The 21,285-nt window shown below is 38.0% G+C and overlaps 1 protein-coding gene across 5 annotated transcripts in view; it reads right to left on the reverse strand.

Moving 5' to 3' along the window:
- Positions 1–3,083: 3,083 nt before the first annotated feature.
- MYRF (myelin regulatory factor) overlaps positions 3,084–21,285 on the reverse strand; it is a 113,076-nt gene continuing 94,874 nt past the window's right edge. For all 5 annotated transcript variants that reach the window (XM_081934929.1, XM_081934928.1, XM_081934927.1 and 2 more), the window contains 13 exons: positions 20,279–20,388; positions 19,798–19,958; positions 18,847–18,919; positions 17,948–18,039; positions 17,383–17,451; positions 15,072–15,160; positions 14,168–14,326; positions 12,244–12,540; positions 10,699–10,786; positions 9,987–10,061; positions 8,306–8,411; positions 7,521–7,595; positions 3,084–6,574 (listed from right to left, as the gene is read on the reverse strand). In XM_081934929.1, the coding sequence (XP_081791055.1) occupies positions 6,488–6,574; positions 7,521–7,595; positions 8,306–8,411; positions 9,987–10,061; positions 10,699–10,786; positions 12,244–12,540; positions 14,168–14,326; positions 15,072–15,160; positions 17,383–17,451; positions 17,948–18,039; positions 18,847–18,919; positions 19,798–19,958; positions 20,279–20,388 (1,481 nt within the window). In that variant the 3' untranslated portion in view covers positions 3,084–6,487. The remainder of the gene's footprint in view (positions 6,575–7,520; positions 7,596–8,305; positions 8,412–9,986; positions 10,062–10,698; positions 10,787–12,243; positions 12,541–14,167; positions 14,327–15,071; positions 15,161–17,382; positions 17,452–17,947; positions 18,040–18,846; positions 18,920–19,797; positions 19,959–20,278; positions 20,389–21,285) is intronic.

Genomic DNA, 21,285 nt, shown 5'->3' on the forward strand with positions numbered 1-21,285 from the left:
TTAAGTGGCATGCTGTTGAAATCTGACCTCAAGGCAAAATGCCAAGAATGAGAAACTGAGGTGACCATTTCAGTTTATTGATGCATCCTATTCACTCTACGTTTTTTTAGTTATATGGAATAAAGGTGTAACATTTAGAGTGATGCTTATGTGCATCCCGTTTTAGGGAGATAGATATTAACAATGAGCTTGAAAACATTTAGGGGTACAAATGTAGTGTGTATCTTCAGCTCTTTTGAAATACTTGGATCTATCTTATACATGATCTCAGGAAAAGCTGCTGCTGCTTTAATCAATTGCATATGTAGTTGCATGGAGCTACATATTCCAGAGTGCTCCGCTGCTCTGATGATGGGCCTATATCTGATTAAACGAATAATTTTGGCAAATGTGTTTGGCCTTAATGTGCTGCCAAATTTATTTTTGCTACAATAAACTACCACTTGCACTTCGACTTATATACCGCTTCACAGTGCTTTGTAGCCTTCTACGTGGTCTGCAGAGCCAGCATATTGCCCCCAACAATAAGGGTCCTCATTTCACTGACTTCGAAAGGATCCTTTTGGGAACAACATGGAAATAGTAGTTCACCTAATGATCTTTTTGATAGTCACATGCATTACTTCGGTTGCAAAATCCACCAATAACATTGATTTTACCTCTATGTTACGGCTATCTTATGTTACTGATAACTTCTTCTGCATCTTATTTTGAAAAGACGACAGCGAATAGGAAGTTTCACATTTTTAGCTCCTATAAATGAATCAGTTCATTTGTGCAGTGATTAAAGGATTGGCCTAGAAACCACAATTCTAGGCTTTGCTTCCCTTAGGCATAAAAGCCACCTGGATGACTTTGGGATGGTCATTCTCTCCCAACCCACTTCACAGGGTGGTTGTTGTGGAGAAAGTAGAGGACATTAGGTACTTTGACCATTTGAATTGAGTGTGTGTGTGTGAGAGAGAAATAATATGACACAGGTCATATTTGTCCCAAAGGTGCTTTTTCAAGAGGCAACCGGACTTTGTTTTTCTTGCTTCTCTTCCAAGCAGCTTTTTCAGCTCTGACTAGATGGTGAGCAATGGAAGGATTATATTCCTTGCAGACAACTGGTCATTTGCATTCTTTTTTTATTTCTTTTATAAAAAACTGCAGATAGGAGCAATAATCTAAAACACGATTATTCTGTCATCTCCAAATATTTCCTGTAGCATATTATGTGCAGTATCTAAACCAAATTGTTTTTCTTGATCTGCATCCTTAATTAATTGCACTATAAGTAACAATTAAGTCTACTGAAGTGGAAGAATAAGTGATGAGCCAAGCTTGGGTACAAAGTAGTATACTTGGGTATTTATTTATACAGGTACATTTCTTAAGAATTAGGCTCTAGATAAGCAAACAAAAGTAGAGGAATCCTGACCACCAGAACTCCAAAACAAGAACAAAATATAAATACAAATTGGAAAAGCAGGTGGTAGAAGAAAAAGCAACTTCACTTATTCTCCACCAAACTAAAATAATAATAAAACATTAACATAGTACTCACTAAGTATATGACTTTGAAATTGTGGACAATATACAATGATTAAAGCTGTGGTAGCAACTTTTAAACAAAACAATTAGTGCTTTATATTCCTTAAGGCTCACAGTGATGGCATAAAATATTTATATACAGGCTTTAAGCTTTAACAATAATAAAAATACAAAAAGTGTATGGATTTTCCTTTTGAGAAATCATTCCTAACCTTCAGAATAGCCAAACTTTAAAAGCTGGCTCCATTTCCACCCTTGTTTTTTTTTCTTTCTGTTCCTCCAAATGTCTAAGGAGGCACAGTTAGAATTTTAGCTCTTAGAAAGGTGAGCTACCAACTAAGCAGGAAGCACCATCTCTTAACCTGTCTCTATCAGACAGGAACAGATACAGTTGTTAATCACTATTTTGCTTTTGAGAAGTCTGTAAATAACAGAAATGGGAAGGAATGTTCCGAGACAAGATGAGTAAAGATTGTATGGTCAAAAGGTCCAGTTTATGTGATTATGCTAATAACTGAGACATTGATGGTTATTAATTTGCTATGATTTTGGGGCTAATTTTCTCTCCCACACTTGATACTTTGAAGCATTTTGAGACAAAAGAGATATTATAGATGCAGTGTTACAGCATTATAAAACAATGAAACCTTTAATATAAAGAGCAATACTTGTTATAAAAGATTATGTATACCGGAAAAAAACTTTGATGTGAATTTGCCAATAAAAAGATTTGATATATGTATATGTGTGCTTGTGTGTATGCATACACACACACATACATATATACACGCATACTTATATATAAACACAGATGCCTTCTCTCCAATTCCATTGGATCGACTGGGAGAAGAAAGTGATTGGTTGTTTTATTTCTGATGTCATTTTGTCTTTGCTGCCTCACCTTGATCAGGATAGATAACGAACAGTGGTGAGTTAGCTATTTATATCAGTACTGAGGAGAGGCAAAGGGATAGTCAGGAAAATGTGAATGTCCTCATCAGATTGTTTTTAAATGAATAGCTCTTAACTAAGGGCTTAAAGATTTCTTACTACTTGTAATAAGAGAGTATTTTGGCACCTTGCTGCTGAGAAGAGCCATACTAGAGCTAAGATGGAATCAAAAGGAACCAACGGATTCTTCCATTTCTATGAGTTACTACTTGCACTTCTTTAACTAAACGGGCACCATTGCAGGACTTCTTTCCATTTGGCTGGAATAACATTGGAAGATCCCACTCTGTGGGAAGCTGAAAGAGTTTAACCCTGACATGGAAAAAAAATGCCAGGATTGATGCAAGCCTCTAGAATGACAGCAGTTCTTGCACTACCTTCAGAAGCAATGGCATGACAGGCCAACAGGCAGGTGGCAAGCAGGGTTGTGAGGGGGTATAAATGCGTATCTTGATTTGCTTAGACCAGGGGTGTCCAAACTTGGGAACTTTAAGACTTGTGGACTTCAACTCCCAGAATTCCCCAGCCAGCATGGCTGGCTGGGGAATTCTGGGAGTTGAAGTCCACAAGTCTTAAAGTTCCCAAGTTTGGACACTCCTGGCTTAGACAATAGGAAGCTGGAGGGGTGTTGGATACTTGCATGGCCGGTTCTAGAAAGATAAAATCTGCTTTGAAGCAGGTCTAAATGACTACAGTTGTACTCATCAATGATAGACAAGAATTAAATTCTAGCAATGGCTGAATGCAAATGAATAAGGATGGACAAAATCATGAATTAAAAAGAATAGTTCCAAAAAACAAACCCTTCTCATGGCTTTTTAAGCATTTTGTTTCATCTCATACTGGTCCCTGAAAAATGCTTACATGATTAAATGGCCAGCAGCCCAAGAATAACCATAAAAGAAAGATTTTATCTGGCCCATGGGCTCATCATTTTCTTGTTATTCTGAGGACAAGTGTGAGTTTAGAGGAAAAAGACTCCAAACAAAATCATGTTAAAATGTACAATATTTTCCTCTATTCTCCTTTACATTGATTCTGTTACAATTATATCCAAACTAAGGCACTGAGGAGGAGAAAAAAAGAATGTAGAGGGAAAGAGGAAAACAGAACAGTGGGTGAAGAGAGAAGCTAATGCTACCAAGGATGGCCTAGAGAAGTACAGGCAACAGCTGTCTTCATAATAACTGAAGCTCAATTCTGCACTGAAACGCCAATCAGTGCAATCCTTCAATAAGCAGTGCTTAGTAGTGCATCCTTATGGAAGTTTGCTGAACTCAAATTCATTTCTTTCTGCCACTCATCAGTGAATGGTGAGTACAGGACTGCAGTTTAAACTTTTTTTTTTTGCCAGAGAGCCTTACCTAAAATATATATTATCTTCAATGTTTAAAACCTATAGTAATGACATCAATAAATTACAATTCCAGTTTGAGTTAATGTTAGTTATCTGAAATTAAGTGCCAAATTAAAATACTGTATGTATTAAAGATTTCCTACTTCATGCCTGTTTGCTCCTTAGATCTCTTACTGTATCTGTATACAAAAACTGATCATTAACTCTTTCTTGTGCAACAATGCCAGCTGGTGGCAAGTACTAGTAATGACAGCCATGCCAGTCTTTACATGTCTGTTTTCTCTGAGTGGACCTAACTAAAACTTTTTTGTCTTCTCCCTACATCATCAAGTGTATCATTGTTGCTCCCAATGAATAGTAATACCTCACTGCTGTTTTTCTTTGGGAGCTATTTTTGGCCACACAACACATACAGCATCCCAAAGAAAGATGTCAATCATTAACAATGAATTAATTTTATATTGCATCCATAAGTACCACTAGCTTTAAAGCATCCTGAAGAACAATCAGACCAGTACATTATTTTGTGAAAACAGGGTAAAGGTAAAGGTAAAAGTTTCTTCTGTCCAGTTGTGTCCAGACTTTAGGGGGTGGTGCTCATCTCTGTTTCCTACAGTAGGTGAGGGAGCCAGCAGTTCCGTGGTCATGGGGCCAGCATGACTGAGAGACACAGATTGCTGATACCTTCCCACTAAAATGGTACCTATTTACCTATTCAAATTTGCATGCTTTCGAACTGCTAGGTTAGCATACATATTAATACATTTATTAGAAGTGTTCTCATAAAACTATTTTTAGCTATCGTTTTTCTCTTGAGAAGTGCGATTTTTAGCATATACAATGCAGTGTCAAATATGCAACACTGGTAATAGCCTAAAAAGTATGCCTACCTGGTAATAGATAAAGTCATAATGTGGCAGTTCCACCAAAGAATACAGGCAACTCTACTGTATATTTTCACAAACACACCAATGCTTAAAAAATACCAATAGCCAAGGTCTACTTTAGTCATTTTTAACTACAGTAATCCAATTTAAAAGCTTGCAGTACTGGATGGCTGGAATATGCCAAAGGCAGGAACGCTTCTTTTCATATATTTATACAGTAATTTCATTCTGGTTGAGAGAGCTGAACCAGCAGCTTTTTATTTTCCCCATCAGATTACCTCCTTGTTCTCGATGCAACTGTTGTTGCTCCTACATAAATCATCTTTAACTATTTTAGAAAGAAATGGCCAGTGCCTGAACCAACCTAACTCATTTGTCTTTGAATTGAGGGCAAAAGGCCGATACCTTGACATTGTGCTTATACATCTGACTTATCTCAGCACCTAATTCAAAATCTTGGCTCAGGTTGGCAGTCAGTGTGGATTTCACTTTGGTTTCCTATGAGACACAAGGCAATCAATAATTGACTTGAATGTTGGCTGCTGCTGCTTTTCTCTTTTTGGTGAAAACCCCACCACAAGTGGTTTAGCAAATTAAAATCTTGTAACAGTAAATTACCTGAAATATGAAGACTATTCAAAGCCTGGAATGAAGAAAGGTATTTTGTTTGTTACCTCATAGAGAATCCCTGTGACCCCTCAGGGATTAAAAAAAAATTCAGTGTAGATACTTTTAGCACTGAGTACGTGGCTTCTGGTGGCCTCCTTTTCCTGGTTTCTGGCACAAGGGTTAATACTATTAAGCTTTTCCATATTCTCTTTGGGATGAATGTATTTTTGGCAGTGACAGATAATGGGATTTAAAGGGTTTCAGTCAATGCTTTTTTGATACCAGCATTGTGAAGTCCGGTTGTAGAGCCCAGGGGCTATTTTCTCAAGTATATTTGAAGAAGAGAGCTATCTTCTTGAGAAGCATCTTCATCCAGTCCTGAAAAGAAGGCACTTTGGGTGCAAATGTGACCTGCCTGAGAGTGGCTTTTGCAGGGTCCTTGAGGTTTGTTGTCTGCCAAATACAAATTTATAGTAAGATAAAAGAAGGAAGAAGTGAGAGGTAAACCCCATAGCTTTTCCATTGGTTATTGCTATTGAAAACATTTATCAGCCCTGAATTCCAGTGTCACCAGGATTTCTGCCAAGCATAGCTTTAAAGAGAAGCATCTGACTGCCAGCTAGAAAGTTGAAAATTCCAGTGTACGACTTGCAACACATCTAAATAGAATTCCTTTTCAGACAGATCCAGTGTTTCCATTTTAGAATAGGACTTCTAACATCATTGGTAAGAAATATGCATTAAAAAGCTGCTTCATTGACTTTCTGGGCACCAAGATTTGTTTCCAGTCAAGCCATATCTTTCAGTTCTGAGATGTCCAAATAGACTGAACACAAGCATGGTCAAGCCTACAATTTTAAAATCCAGTGTACTCAAGAGGCCAGAGGAATTCTAGCACCCTACAGCAAATCAAGAAAACAAAATGCCTCTGAATTTCCTTGTTTTGCTTGTGGCACTATTCCTTCCCAAAGTATGACATCCACCTGCTAGGAAGGAAACCAAAGTAACTCGGACCCAAAGGAAGGGATTATCGATTAGAAGCAACTAGTCAGGGCATGGTGCTCTTTGAAGAGAGTATTCAGTCAAGTGAGTCTTGGAGCCCATCGTTTTTCTGCTTCTATCAAAAGTGTGCAGGTGTTCCCGAGACTCATTCACAGAGCCAATAAAACTGGAAATAGTAGTCATTAAAGAGAGAGCCCATCTGCTCCGCAGGGGTGCTGCAGTTAGCTTGGCCCTGTGAGGAGGGAACGGGGGGGGGGGGGGAAGGAAATCGTGAAAGATTGCAAATAGCCATCCTTATCAAAAACAAACATGGTTGGTCGGATCATTAGCTCAAAACTATTACTTTTTTTGGAAGAAATGTAAATGAGTTCAAATTTAGAGTCAAAGTAAAAAGTGAGCTCATCCTCTGAATGGGTCCCCTTGAATCACTAGAACTCTTCTTCGATTTTATGAAGGAAGGCTAATTCCTGTGTGCTTTCAAGGCACAGAAGCCTTTATACTGATAACTTGTGTCAGTAAATCTGACTTCCCCAACAAGCTCCAGACTTTTCAATCTGCTCCCTAAAAGTTCCAAGTCTCTCCTGTGCTCACACAGATAGTTGCACTAGAAGAGTGTTTCTCAACCTTGGCAACTTAAAAATATGTGGGTTTGAATTCCATGCTGTCTGGGGAATTCTGGGAGTTGTAGGCCACATGTCTAATAGTTGTCAGGTTGAGAAATTCCGCACTGGTGCAACAAGAGCAATCCCAATACTGCGGTAAGAAATTTCATAGTGTTCTTAAAGTCTCTCAATTAGGAACATATTTTTCTCTACTGAAGATTAGTCTTAAAATGAAATAAGCATGCCTGTGAAATCTAGACATTCTCCTTCCCATGGATACAGAATCACTTCTTATCTATACTGGACTTATCAGGAGGGAGTTTAAATAAGGGATACTTGCGCCATCCTTGTACATATTGCTACATGTGGATATCATTCAGACATGCATTTGTCTCATTTAACAGCAGTTTGCAACTCTCGTTCACTCAGTGCCCATCTTAATGTGATGCCAAAAGGAGATTTGCTACCAAAGGGCAACTTCATTGCTTTAGCTATATGCGTTTTTATTTCACTCTCAAGAACTGATATGCCTTACAAATGTATGCTAGAGAGGACATGGCAAGCATTGATACTCACAGGCCTAGCTAACCGGAAATGGTAAGTAAATTCCTGGAATGGCATCATGACCACAGGCCAACGGTATGTTGTTCCCTAGAAAAAAAGAATATCCAATACCTGGGATGAAAGAAAGCTATTGTCGCTGTTTAATATTGCCCCATTTCCCAGACGGTCAAGGCGAATTGCATTTCCTTTGCTCTCTGCTCCCACATTTTAGCAAGAAACTTGTTAGAGAACAGCAGACAGCAAAGTACCATATATACATGCAATAAGGCAAGAATTTTATGTGCCAAAACACATCCCCAAAATTGAGTTTGGCTTATCTGCAAGTATATACAGTAATACTTTAAAAAAAGTACCTGTATACTGTAACTCATATATACTTGCATTTAAGCCCATCCATGGATAAACTAACCCTTAAATTTTTAATCAAAAAACATGGATAATCCATACCTTATCCATGTATAAACTAACTGTGAAAATTAAAACACATGAGCATTTGAAGGTTCAGCTTATTTACAGATGGGTTTGTATGCCCAAACTCTTATGTTTCTGTTTTGAAAGGGACAAGGGGAAACAAAAGGAGAAGGAAGGAATCCGTGTTATGGTCTTTTTTTAAAGAGTGATTTTTAAGAAATTATGGCAACAATATCTATTCCAAACAAAACTAAGTTCGGTCTAAGGACATAACAAATTGAACCTGATTTTCTATTATAAACAAAAACCTAGATGCAAATACATTATGCAGCAGGTAAACACTTATTTTGTGAGATATCTTTTTCTTTAAAAAAAACAAACCATACCTGAATATCTGTTGCATTAGACAAGCTGTCTAGGTCAATTTCAGTGTGCAGACATGGGCTGTTGGATGTGAGATTACAAAGATAGCCAGATACAGCTGAGGAAGCACTGAGAGGAAGGAAAGAAACAGAAAGCAACAACGATGAGCAGATCATTTTCAATGCAATCTTCTCTTGGCCTTTGTAATAATATAAATGCCACTATTTACAGTCTATTGGCCTATGAATTCATGTTCTTATTTCACTGTAAAGTACTCTTTCTCACTCTGCACTTTCACCCACCAAAAATACTCAACTCCTAATTATATACCATTATACCAGGCTTGGGCCTGAAATGGAAGAAGAAATGCACCGCTTGAAATATCTCTCCAGAGTCTTTTCAGAGGTGTTGTTTTGCAGGCAGAAAAAAAAGACTGAAAGTCTTGTGTTATAACAGCAGAAAGCAAAGTATTTGAAGCTCCATGGAATAATGGAGCTACATTTTGCTTTTATTTTACAATACAATACAATAGTAGAGTTGGAAGGGACCTTGGAGGTCTTCTAGTCCAACCCCCTGCCTAGGCAGGAAACAGATCTAAATCCTGAAAATAGTAACTGACAAGCCACTTCTCTAATTTCTTCTTTGCTTTCTATGAAACATTTTATAGGATACATTAGATACAATCCAACAAGCAATAGTATGAAGTCTCCTTGATCCAAACACTCTGGTTTCCCAGGTCTAAGTATATGGACAAATATCACAGTGGAGTAAGGAACAAAATGGTTCAAAATGGTCTTTTAAGAATATAGAAGATGCCTTGCATTAAAGTAGCAACACTGGCCCATCATCAGATTAGAATCATTAGACAATATGTAGTGTTTCAGATGCTGCTGGCCTAAATCTCCCAATGGTCTACCCATTCTGTCCTGACAGTAGTTTTCTAGTACTTATTTATTGAATTCATTTGCAGCCTATCTCAATATGGGGCTACTCTAGGTGGCTTACAATAATTAACAGCATCTGCAGAAGTGGAATATTGGAGTATAATGAAGGAGGTTTTGTAGCACCAACTGGAGATGTCAGAGACCAAACCTGATATTTTTTGGGGGTGGGGGGAGAGGACACAAATTATGTGCTCTATCCCTGAGCTACAAAACCCTTCCCTTTCGACAGACAAATTTCCTTCTGTCTCATGCCTATTTTTCTATCTTCAGCATACCAGGATATGAAATACATGGCATCCTCCCAGAGCAGCACTGACACTTTAATTTCTGACTGGCCATTTTAGGGTTGTTGCAGCAAATGGCTCTGTGATTATGAGATAAGAAATGGCATAGAAATATAGGTAAATGAACCACCACAAAAAGTATCTGCCTTTCTGTGAAATCTCCAGTCCTGTGAGGAAGGAAAGATAAGGATTCTTAAACGGGGTAACCAGATTTGAATTTAAAAGTACCTGATTGCCAAGCCTCACCAAAAACCTGTCCCCCATCTTCTTCATGACTCAGTACTATTTTCCTATGAATTATATTGAGAATAGTACTCTCAATTGGTGAAATGATAGCAGATATCACATCATTATCAACTATTTATATCATTTTGGAATTCTTTCTCAATCTGGTTTCCTGCTAAACTGTTTTAGCTTTTGCATTTTCTACAATATTCTTTGCCAGTATCTGTGCTTTCCCAAAAGTTCTTACTTACTTCATTTCCAAAGTAAGATTTGTGTTCACTGATGTAAATTTGCTGATGGGAATGCGATAAGTGTTATTTCCAGTCCTGCAGGAATAAACAAACAAACAAAAAAGATATACCACAAATTTTTGCTTATCTTCATACTTTCCTGCTGTTCTCTGTAAGTATTCACTAAAAATACGATTCCATCATTCATCACTGGTAATATGGCAACCAAGATGCATGGAAAAATCCTAAATTGGTATATTTAGTTATCTGGATGACACAATTTCCTTCCTAGGAACCTGACCTTTAAGAATCCCCATCTGATGTATGCAAAAAATGCCTACAGTGGAATACTGAAGTATAAAATTAACTGAATTTCCAAAAATAGCAAAGCTGACCAGGTTGGTCAAAGAAAAGACAATAAGGACATTTTTGAAAGACGAAATTGTGTGTGGACTTTTTGTTAAAGAAGAAAAAAGTAACTTGATTACACGATTTGGAGGTTAAAAAGGGATGTAGAGTTTGAGAAAATCTTAAAATGATTATTACTTGACCGAAAAAAGGACAGAAGGTCATTAATGTTTTTTTATTTCTCTCTCTTATCCTCTATTTTCTATTTTCTATCTTTGTTCTGGTTTGTTTTGTATATTTTACTACACTGATACATTCAGATAAAAACATATTACAAAAAATAATAATAAATAAAGCTGCTTGTAGCTCCCATGCTCCCACTTACCTGCAGTCGTCCCCTGTAGCACAGGCCTGGGGTAAGGGGACCACATTCACCTCCAACAGTGACACAGACTGGAGCACAGGAGCTGTTTCTACAGGACAGAAATAATCAAGATGGAGCAGGAGCCTACTCTGTATGGGAAGTTCCACAAAATGCTAATCATTCTAAAGGGAAAGGTTTAGGATGGTGATCTTCTAACTAAGGCAACCATATACTGTATATTTCTGCCTAAACTAAGCCAAAGGGAAATCAGATAGCTTGGAATGGGATTCATAAACCATGCCAGCTAAGGATGTATGTATCCCATCACCTCACAAAGCTTTACATGCAGCATAGGACACAACAGGAACAGGCAGTGTAGCGGAACAAGATCTGGTACAGATGGAAAAATAACGTGTTATCCTGTTTGGATATGATTCTATATACATCAACAGCTTTTTACCATCCTGTAGCCTACAGATGTCCTAAGAAATCCATTTCCATAGTCCCAGTCATCAGAGTTTGAAAAGAAACTACACCAGCAAATGCAATGGCTGGTAGAAAAGGGGATGTTCTGGAGGAGAGCAAAGAAGGAATCAAAGATGCACAAGATATATTAAGGAGGTGCTTTCAGATAGTTAAAACATTTGTGAAGAATCTGTAGCTCAAGAGCAGGGTGGGGAAATGGTTTCAGAGACCTTGGTTGGTTCATTGCAACTCAAATCTTTCCTGCTTGCCTATCATGGTGCTTTCGAGACCGTCCTGACTCTTGATCATTGCCTGGGCTGATTCCTGCAGGTTTCTTGGCAAGTTATGTTTTTTTTTCCAAAAGAGGTTTTCCCTTGCCTTTTTTTTAAGACAGTGTGACCCAGATTCTATGTGCCTAAAGCAGGATTAGAACTCTAGCCCTTCTGGTTTCTAGTCTGATGCCTTAACCACTACACCAAAGTGGCTCTCTCCTACATGCCCACTGCCAATGATTACTCAACTGGGAAGAGCCAGATTGCAGTAGGGAGGAGGAGATAGGCACATATTCAAGAGACAAGGGGTGAGCGGGCTGCTGCTGCTCTTGGTCACACTACTATGAGGTGTCTGAGCCATGATCTATTCCTGCATGTTGACTTGGGGGCAAAAAATGTTTCCTTCTTCCGTTAAACAATGCCTGTTTGCTTATTCATTTGATTTATATGTTTTACCCTTTCATCTCTGGATCATATACCAGGCTAAAAACAACATTTTAACTACTCAAGCCCTAACGCCCAAAATCACAAATAATAATGCCAACTTATAAGAAAGCAGCAGTAACTGGCAGATCTTGACAATCTCTTGGCCCAAATGCCCGGGGAACAGCCAGGTGTTTAATGCCATTTGAAAGGCTAAAAGGGCTGAGGCCATCTGAAATTCTGGAGGGATGACATTCCGTAAGGCAGCAACAGAAAAACACAATTCCTGGGTTTAACAAGACGATATTGTTTAACAGGCCACCCTGCTAGATCTGGTGGGATGAGCAGAGATGCTGGAAATTGTCTCTATACCCAAGTATTCAGGGAAAATGGGAAATATGTCTACCATTATGCTTGGTTCTTGCGATGCCAGGCTCCTTAGCATCTGGTTGGCTGATGCTCCGTCGCTGCCGTGATGTCTGATCGGAAGGAAAGTTGTTGTAGGTGAGGGGAAGGTTGGCAACATATTTGGACTTGCCCTGAATATTGGTGAAGAGGGAGGAGGGACTGGCATTGGGACCCCCAAAGCTCCGTGATCGGTCAGCAGTCTTTGGCCATTTTGTGTGGGAAGTTGTCTTGCCGGTGATCCCCCTCGATTTGGCTTTGATGTTTGTCACTGGTAGGAGTGACACGAAGCTTTGGTCTATGAAGGCAGAGCAACAAAATAAAAATTAATAAAGCTAATTTGAGAAGGGACCAGCAATGGACAGATATATAAGGGCCTAAGGTGTGACAACTAAAACAGCATAATTCTCAGAGATGATAAACCTGTGACTATTTTCTAACACTGTAGCCTCAGACAAACTTTAATTTTTAATATAGATGAAAATTCCCTTAGGAGAGTTTCTGTGAATTCTGACGTTTTAGTCAGATGCCCTGTACATTCTCAGTGAAGTTTCTTAAGACAGATACAATTTCATATAAAACCATTTTTGTAGAAAATGCATCTGTACGAACTGGTTTGCACTACGCAACTGATAGAAAAGCCAGAATTATTGATTGAATCTCTACACACATTGAATTTATCCATTTCTGTAAGAAAACCAAAATCATTCTCTAATATTTAAATATTCTTGACCATTGTATTCTGGAAATTTCAAACAGAATGCAACAACTATAAGTAGGGGAGCAAGATAAATTTCCTTACAGAATGATCTTGAAACAAAATGATTAAAACCCCCAAGAGTTTTGAAACTGATTCAGTTTTATGTAAATAATGATGCTAATATGGCTTCATCACCCAGATCTTCTTTGCTTCCTTCTGTTAGGTGAAAAGAAAACAAATATTCACAGAAAAGAATTCATTTATCTGATGAAAATAGCTCTTGGCACTGAATGTTCCTCAAAACCATTGGTAGTCTTGCTCTAATTCCTCCTTTTTTGCTATATGAAATTAAGGTAGATCATATTTTCTTTTAATGGCTACAATACTTGTTTAAAGAATTGATTCTGTGAATTTAGATTGTTTCCTCCTAGACTGTTAGATGTACAAATACCTTCTAATAACCAAAGGTATCGAAAAACTAGTAGAAAAAATATTATTATACAACTACATCCTCATTATTCAGCATGTACATTTAACTACCGAAAAGAGTTTGTGTAAGTAACTATGGTGTGATATAGCAAATAAATATCTATTTATCAGTAGGTAACGATCCATTTAACACAACAGTATAGCAGAGAACTACCTATAGCATTTGGGGAAATAGTGTAACTAAATAGTGCAGAACAACATTCACACAGAAAATGAACTAAGCCAACAAGATATTTGTAATCTAGATTCTCTTCCCTGGCTTCCAAAACCTGGCTCTACTTCTGTATATTCAGGACATAATAAATGAATATGAATTATTGCTGCAGCTACAGCACCACTTTTAGGGAGGGGGAGGGAATGCTGAGGTGCTCTGCCTTTAATGGTCTTAAACAAGAAATGGAACAATATATCCAGAGAGTTAATGCATAGGTTCAGATCTGAAATTTCAACAATTACACATGAAGTTTTGAAATGTTCTATTATCCTTGGAGGATGTAGTTTACCTCTCCTCTAATCACAATTTGTTCAGAGCGATTCCAGGAAGCAATTGTTTGCTTCCTATTAAATGATCAACACTGTGGCCAAATTCTGCAATGGCAATTAGAAATCTCTGGTTCTGAGCTTGTGTTGTAAGTGGAATTTTAGCTTAGGTATTTTCCATTTTAATGTTCTTTCCTAATGTTTTCGCCTATTACTGTAAATTCTTAAATAAATAAATAGGACCAAATGGTTTTACCTATCCGGTTGGTGGCGACTGTAGTGGTCCCAGAAGGTCGAGGGGTAGATATGTTGTTGAGAACAGAAGAACAGCAGGTAGAAAAACAAGGTGGGTTGAAACAGACTACTATATTATTGGCAGGCAAGGCAGGGGACAAGTCAGGTACATGGGTTGTGGCTGTAGGAAAAGAACAATAGAATCAACATCAGTTGTGTCAAATCCAAAGCCATCATCAATTAGCTTCCTGCACTGAATATATAATTCACAAAATTATCTTTTAATTTAACTTTTCTCTCAATCTGGATGAATTCCCTCTTGCAGTCATACGGATTGACTTTGTTCACACCAAAAAACCAATATTTTTGGGGAACAGCCGACCCCTTTTTAAAGAGAGCTTTATGTTAGTACATCTTTAGTATATCAGTACTGTTTTCTTCTCTGCATCCTAAGGTAAATTGATCGCATCTCCAACATTTGGACCTCCAATATTTGTACAAGAGGATCCAGATATACAGAGATTCTAAAATCAGTCTCATGCCATGTGATCTTACACTTATTGTTTGTGTTCAACAATAGTGTTGAATAATACTGAGACAATTTATTTCTACTAAGCTGTGTTGTATTTCAAATTGCAATAAAACTAGTCTTTTTTTAAAAAAAAACTAACTTGTGAGCGGTCTATAACTCTACAAGTAGTCCTTGCTTAATGACTGTCCTTTTTAGTAACCATTGACATTACAACAGTGTTAAAAAGTAACTTTATATCCAGTCCTTGCATTATGACTGTCTCATTTCAAGGTCAGCAGAAAAGAAAACAAATTGTATTCAAATTTCTTATGAGGCATTCATAATGGAAACAATGGTTTGTAATGGCTTATAGTTGACTAAACTGCACCTGGGGATGGGAACAACTGGTACCTACCATTCTCTGAAGGGGAAGTGTTGTTGGGGGTATTTGATGATGCAGTAGTGGAAAATGTCACCTTATTTTTATCTATGTTCTGACTGGACCTAAAATGCAAGAAAAATGCAAGCATGAAGTTTTGACATAAAACAGAAACAGATGCCTAGCAAAGAAAAGAGATACAATAAGATAGAGGCTGAGCATGAGGTCACGCTTGAAATCTGAAGACGACTTAAAACCATTGCAAAAATAAGGGGTGGGAGGCAGAAAACAGGATGGAAAGTAGAATTATTGTTCTGAATGAACAGAGATCAGCATATGAGCATAGTTTGACAAAGTAACAAAGGGTGAATGGGCTAATATTGCTTTAAATCAGTTCTAAACTCACCCCTTTCCACTGGAAAACAGAAAATTCTGATAACAGAAAACTCTTAGGATGAGATTGCAAGCATAATTAAGAATTTGATAAATGGTCCTTGTTCCCACCAAACCACAATCCCCCCCGCCCGGTCTGCTAGCTGTTCGTGTTTTCTACCTGATGACACCCGTTTACATTATTCAGCATATAGCCACATAAGCATATAACTCACCTCTTCTGTAGGTGTGGCCTGCTTTGTGGGAGTGGCTTGCCAGCCATGTGACCGTGTGGGAGTGGCTTGCTGGCCATGTGACTGGTGGGAGTGGCTTGCCAACCATGTGACTGAATGGGAGTGGCTTGCCGGTCAGGTGACTGGGTTGGCGTACCCAACTTGTAAAATGTGGTGAAACTCACTTAACAACGCTCTTGCTTAGCAACCAAAATGTTGGCTCAGAAACTGGCATTTGAAGCAGGCAAGTCTTAAAGCTGTCAAATTACAAGATCCTTGCATCCCTAAGCCTTTAGAAAAAAAAACCCAGGGGTGTTCAAACTTGACAGCTTTAAAACTTGTGGACTTCAACTCCCAGAATTCCTCCTCTCGCTCTTCATCTTGATGATGTGCGGACGGGCGAGGGGAGGGAGCTGGAACCGGTTCTAAACGGCATTGTAGATTTGTGGAACCTCTTCTATAGAAGAGGTTAGAACTGGCAGGAACCTAACCCCTGATATAACTGCACATGACATTTTGCAGACATAGAAATGCTTCAAGAAATCTAAGCGCTGTTTACTTTCCTAGTATAGTCCTAGATCCTTTACATTCCATTAAATGTTGCCTTGTTAGCTGCATCAATGGAGGATGATATCAGCCTATGAATTTGGGATGCGAACTTTACAGCATCCCATTTTCAGTCTGACTGCAACCCATATCTATTTAGTGAAATACAATTTGTTAAAAATGAGGATGATTTCTTGCAATTAAGAACTGCATTTTCAGTCTTCCTGTTTTTCATGTTATACTTTTGCACGTTCAAACTAATTGTGATTTTGACACATTATTTAAGTTTGGTTTCAGTATACCAATTTAACCCTTACAGAAACTCTTTTCCCTGTTCGCCTTTGTTGAGGAGAAGCAACGCTGAAATGCAGACAGGTATAAAAAGAAGGGAGAATGCATAAAAATACAAGGCGGCAGATTTGAAAGAATGGGACAAATGTATTGCAGCATATTGAAAAAGTAGGACCATACCATGGACAGAGAGCAACTGGGACGCCAGGACCTCTGTGCTGAAAAAGAGCCAGAAGGCAAGAAGTAGGCACAGCAAAAGAGCTACAAGGCACCGAAAACAGAAAAGGAAAGGAGGAAAGGAACAACCAGGCAAGGGAAAATGTAACAAAGAGCATTTGATGGGAAGAGTGGGCAGAGAGGGATTTGGGGAGATAAATAAATGAAGCAAAAAAGAAGCAAGCAAAGGGGAGGGAAAGAGAAAGGTCAATTTAATAATTAACATTCCACTGTGAATTATCCAAAACATATCATTTCAAACTGGTATACAGCTAGGACAAATGGACAATGACATAAAACAGCACAGGTTCTAGAAACTTGATTATTGACTATTTAGAACAGATCCTAATGTGCAACAGTGTACACATTTCATAGTGCTTATATACATTTGTTATAGAATCTATAAATTGCAATAAATTCTAATAAATTATATGAAAAGAAATATCCTAAATGTATACCCAATCTCAGATGAAAGTCATCGCTTGGCAGGGTAAGGTAGCATGTGAGATGCCGGCACTCAGCTGCTGATGCCTATCCTCAATACCCTTTACTGTCTTATTCTTTTGTCATCCCAAAATGGTAAGGCTGGCTCCAAACATCTGCATCCAAAATGCCTTAAGAATTTCCCCTCAAGTCAAATGGGAGCCCAATTACTTTTCAAAGCATATGAGCAGGAAGAGGGAACATACCCTTCAATATCCACAAGGTCTTCCTCACTGCGGTAGCTTAGCACATAGAGTGTAGACATGGACACCACACTACGAAAGAGAAAACATCAAATAAAGTTTCTAAAAATAGGGTTTCTGTGTTCCAGACAGAATAGGAGCTCTACCTAACAGGCCATATTTGTTTGTTACTTATATTCATGAATGTAAGTGACTTTGATTGAAAAAGAGTTCCACTTCACAAGTTTATTCCTATTCTCTCCTATCTCTTTTCCAATATCTACAAAGCATCAACTGACTATAACTGCCATTATTATAGTGTAGCTCTTAAAATAGTTTTTACATCGCCAGGACAAAGAACACAAAGAAAAGTCCCAAATAGCGATGCACACTTCCATCTAATTCTCACCGATGAAAGCACCGTGGTGAAAGATGGCAACGATTTCAGAGGAAATAAACTAATATAAATAAAACATGTCTGTTTATTTACTCATATCTATTCACTCACTGGCTAACAGGCTCTTACACACATTTTGAGTGCTGCACCAACCCAAGGAGTGCATAGTAACCCAAATGTGTAGTCACTCACCTGAATGCCATGATGATCACCAAAGCAATAATGGTACCTTGCAGAAAACGTTGGCTGATGCAAGCTTGGTCTTTGACACCTTGTGTGGGAGTCTGCAAAATAAAGGCAAAGGGAAAAATTATGTCAGATATTTGCTTGACAAATTTAGTTTTGAGTCCTACAGGCTGCTTGTCATCTTAATACCAAACTGTACTTTCTATGGAATCTTTGGAACCCTCTAAGCCAGTGTTTCTCAAACTTGGCGACTTTAAGTCCTGTGGACTTCAACTCCCAGAATTCCCCAGCCAGCATAGCTGGCTGGGGAATTCTGGGAGTTGAAGTCCACAGGACTTAAAGTCGCCAAGTTTGAGAAACACTGCTCTAAGCCTTCCCAAGGAAAAATAAATATTTACAAATCAATTCATGGAAAACATCGCATAGGCTAAGAAATGGTAGAGCTACATGGAAGGCAAGTATTTTAAAGCAGAAGTTACAAATCACTAAAACAGAAAGCTGTTGGATGAAACGAATTTTGAGCACCAGCCCATAAAAGAACTTTGCATCAAAGTGTGTATCACACCTAATACAATTCTTAGCCATATCAATTATGAATTTATATTCATAGCTGATGAATATAATTTACAATATGAATCCATATTGTTTATAAATGACAGAGGATAGCATATTAACATTTGCAGAACAGGCTGGCATTTACTCAACACTGTAATATACATGCTGAACAAACATGGCATTGCTCAGAACTCAAACAAATCTTTTGCTTCCATATCTTCAAGTATCACAGCATTTTGTACAGTAGGAGAATCAGCTCCCACATCTCCTACCAAAGACCAGAAATTTCCAACGATACCTCCTTTTAATACAGAAAATCAAACTAATTACGTATTTTTGTAAAAAGTTACCTTGGCTGCCACTTTTGGGGACCTCTTTTTATGCGGCATGCTTTCTGCACGGCTGAACTGACTCCCAGCTTGGCTGTATTAAAAAACAAAGTTATACTGCATGCAAATGAGCATTTTTCTTCTTTTATTGCATTTTTGCCCTGCTCATTCTTCCATTTCTAAGAGTTGTTCAACTTTATCCAAAACAGAAACAAGACTTAGGGGAATTACTTAACAGAATGTATTATCAACTGCAACAAAATATTTAGGATATAGAATGAATGGGGTGGGGGGAGTGGAAAGCCACCAAACGAAATGAGAACCATACATTTTCTTGCACAAGGAACCATTAAAAGTATGAACCTGTTTTCAAATTTGTTGCATTGTTTATCTGATTGTACCATCCTTCTGTGAAAATGTACTACTGTAGGCCTTTTCAAGAATGGGCTTAAAGATATCAATTTACATTCATATTTATCTTGGGAGAGTTCAGAAATACATCCTATAGACTCCCTTCTGTAGAGAAGAGATGTGTTTTCTTCTTCGTGCCCCTGCTGTAACCATCACTGCTCCATATGGCTACCCATATTGTCTGGAGACTTGAATGGTGCAATATTTTCATCATCTTATTAAGGATTAGAGAAATATCATGAAGTTGCTCTTAATTATGATAGAAGAAAGGAAAAAAGGCCTTTTCTCTCTCTTGGAAAGGGAATTAAATCTTCAGCTTGGAAAAACACCTGAACCTATTCCAAAACGCTATGAGTTTCTCTATTAGTTCAAATCTTAATATACTTACAAGTGCCACTTGTAGGTAGCTTCCATGTAGCTTCCTCCTAAATCATAGGATTGCCACTAGTGTGTTATTTTTGTGATATGGAATTAAATCTGTCCTTTCCTCCAGGTGGCCACGTCATATTATGATCCAAAGCTGAATAAAAGTTATGTTTAAAATTCAGGTATGTGTATTACCTGAATGCTCCAGAACTTCCGGTTGACTTCATACTGTCCAACCTTTTGAGCTTGGCCAGTTTATGACTCCACCTCTCTAGTTCATCGATCCGGTTCTCCAGGTTGTCAGTCAGTTTGCAGAGCTCCTTCACAGCCCCAACATTTTCCATAAAAATCCGCTCCTGTAATGAGCAAAATCAAAGTTTGCTTTTCTACAGAGACCCATCTGATGGGCTCAAATCTTTACCTTGTGATTTGGTCTTTTATTTTCAAAGGACGAGGATGTTTTGTTTTCGCAAATGTTTTTATTTTTTTTAAAAAAAGAAAACACATCAGGCAAAATGACTTTACAAACACTTTCCTCAATGTGGACCTTTTGCAAAAATCTTTTCACTATGCAAAACTTGTGGAGAAAAATATGGATACAGAGACTTATGTAACAGTGACATACAAAAGTCCATCCTTGAAGAAAAGAAAGTTTATTTCCAAGAGTTTCACTCACCTTATTTACCACAAGGAAATTCTCAATACTTTTCCCACTGGTAAAGACTATTTCCCCAGAATCTTTTACTGCTTCTGGGAGAATCTCCTTCACCTCTTGAGCAATAACACCTGCCCAGAAAAAAACAAAACCAAATAAAACATAACAGGTTTGAGCTCAATAAGCGTCATTATAGAAGATATTTACGCCAAAAAGTTACAATTAAAGATATAATTCAAACAGATGTATAATTTTAGAAACGTTAGCAGCAATTGAAGTAAAGTAGTTATTTTAAAGTTTTCACTTTAGAAACAGCTAAAAGGTTCAGTGTAAGCATAGTCCCTAGGAAAGCTCATCATAACAGAAAGATAGTATTTGTGTGCTGGAATGATTTTGGCATCAGGAACTCTTGCATGACACACACTACTTTCATCACACCCTTATACTTCTTCAACTAAGAGATGAGCTTAAGCAATAGCGTAGATTGCTACTGGTTAAAGTCTGGGACTGGATGAATACACCTTCATTATGAAAAGTGCTACAAAAAATATCTGAACAGGTGACAGATCCTGGCTGGCCCTGGCTGGTATTGGGAGCTACGCTGGGTGGAGTCTGATTAATAGTTGAATGGGATTCTTTCAAAAACACTGTACGCTTTACTGGAAAGTAAAAAAACACATCCCACATACGTACGGATATATCTTTAAAGTCATCCGTTAAATGCTCCTTGAAGCAATTGAGTTTTACCCATAAAGTATTTGGAATCTACCATGTGCCCCACAGTGGGAGAAGATGAGGGGTGGTGGGAATAAATGGAACAAATATTAAGTCACCATTGTGTGATCATCTTGCAACACCAGCCCATAAGGTATTCCAACATCTATGTTCCAACAAAGACACAAAAATGCACTCGGCATTCTAATAATTTGCTATGAAAAACAACGGTATAAGTATAGCAGTTACAGTATATCTGATATTTAAATTAAGTAAAGAAAGAGTATCAGGCCTGGGTTTTCACATCATGATGA

Source organism: Natrix helvetica (genome assembly GCF_964273705.1).
Source record: "Natrix helvetica genome assembly, chromosome: 1".
Lineage (NCBI taxonomy): Eukaryota > Metazoa > Chordata > Lepidosauria > Squamata > Natricidae > Natrix > Natrix helvetica.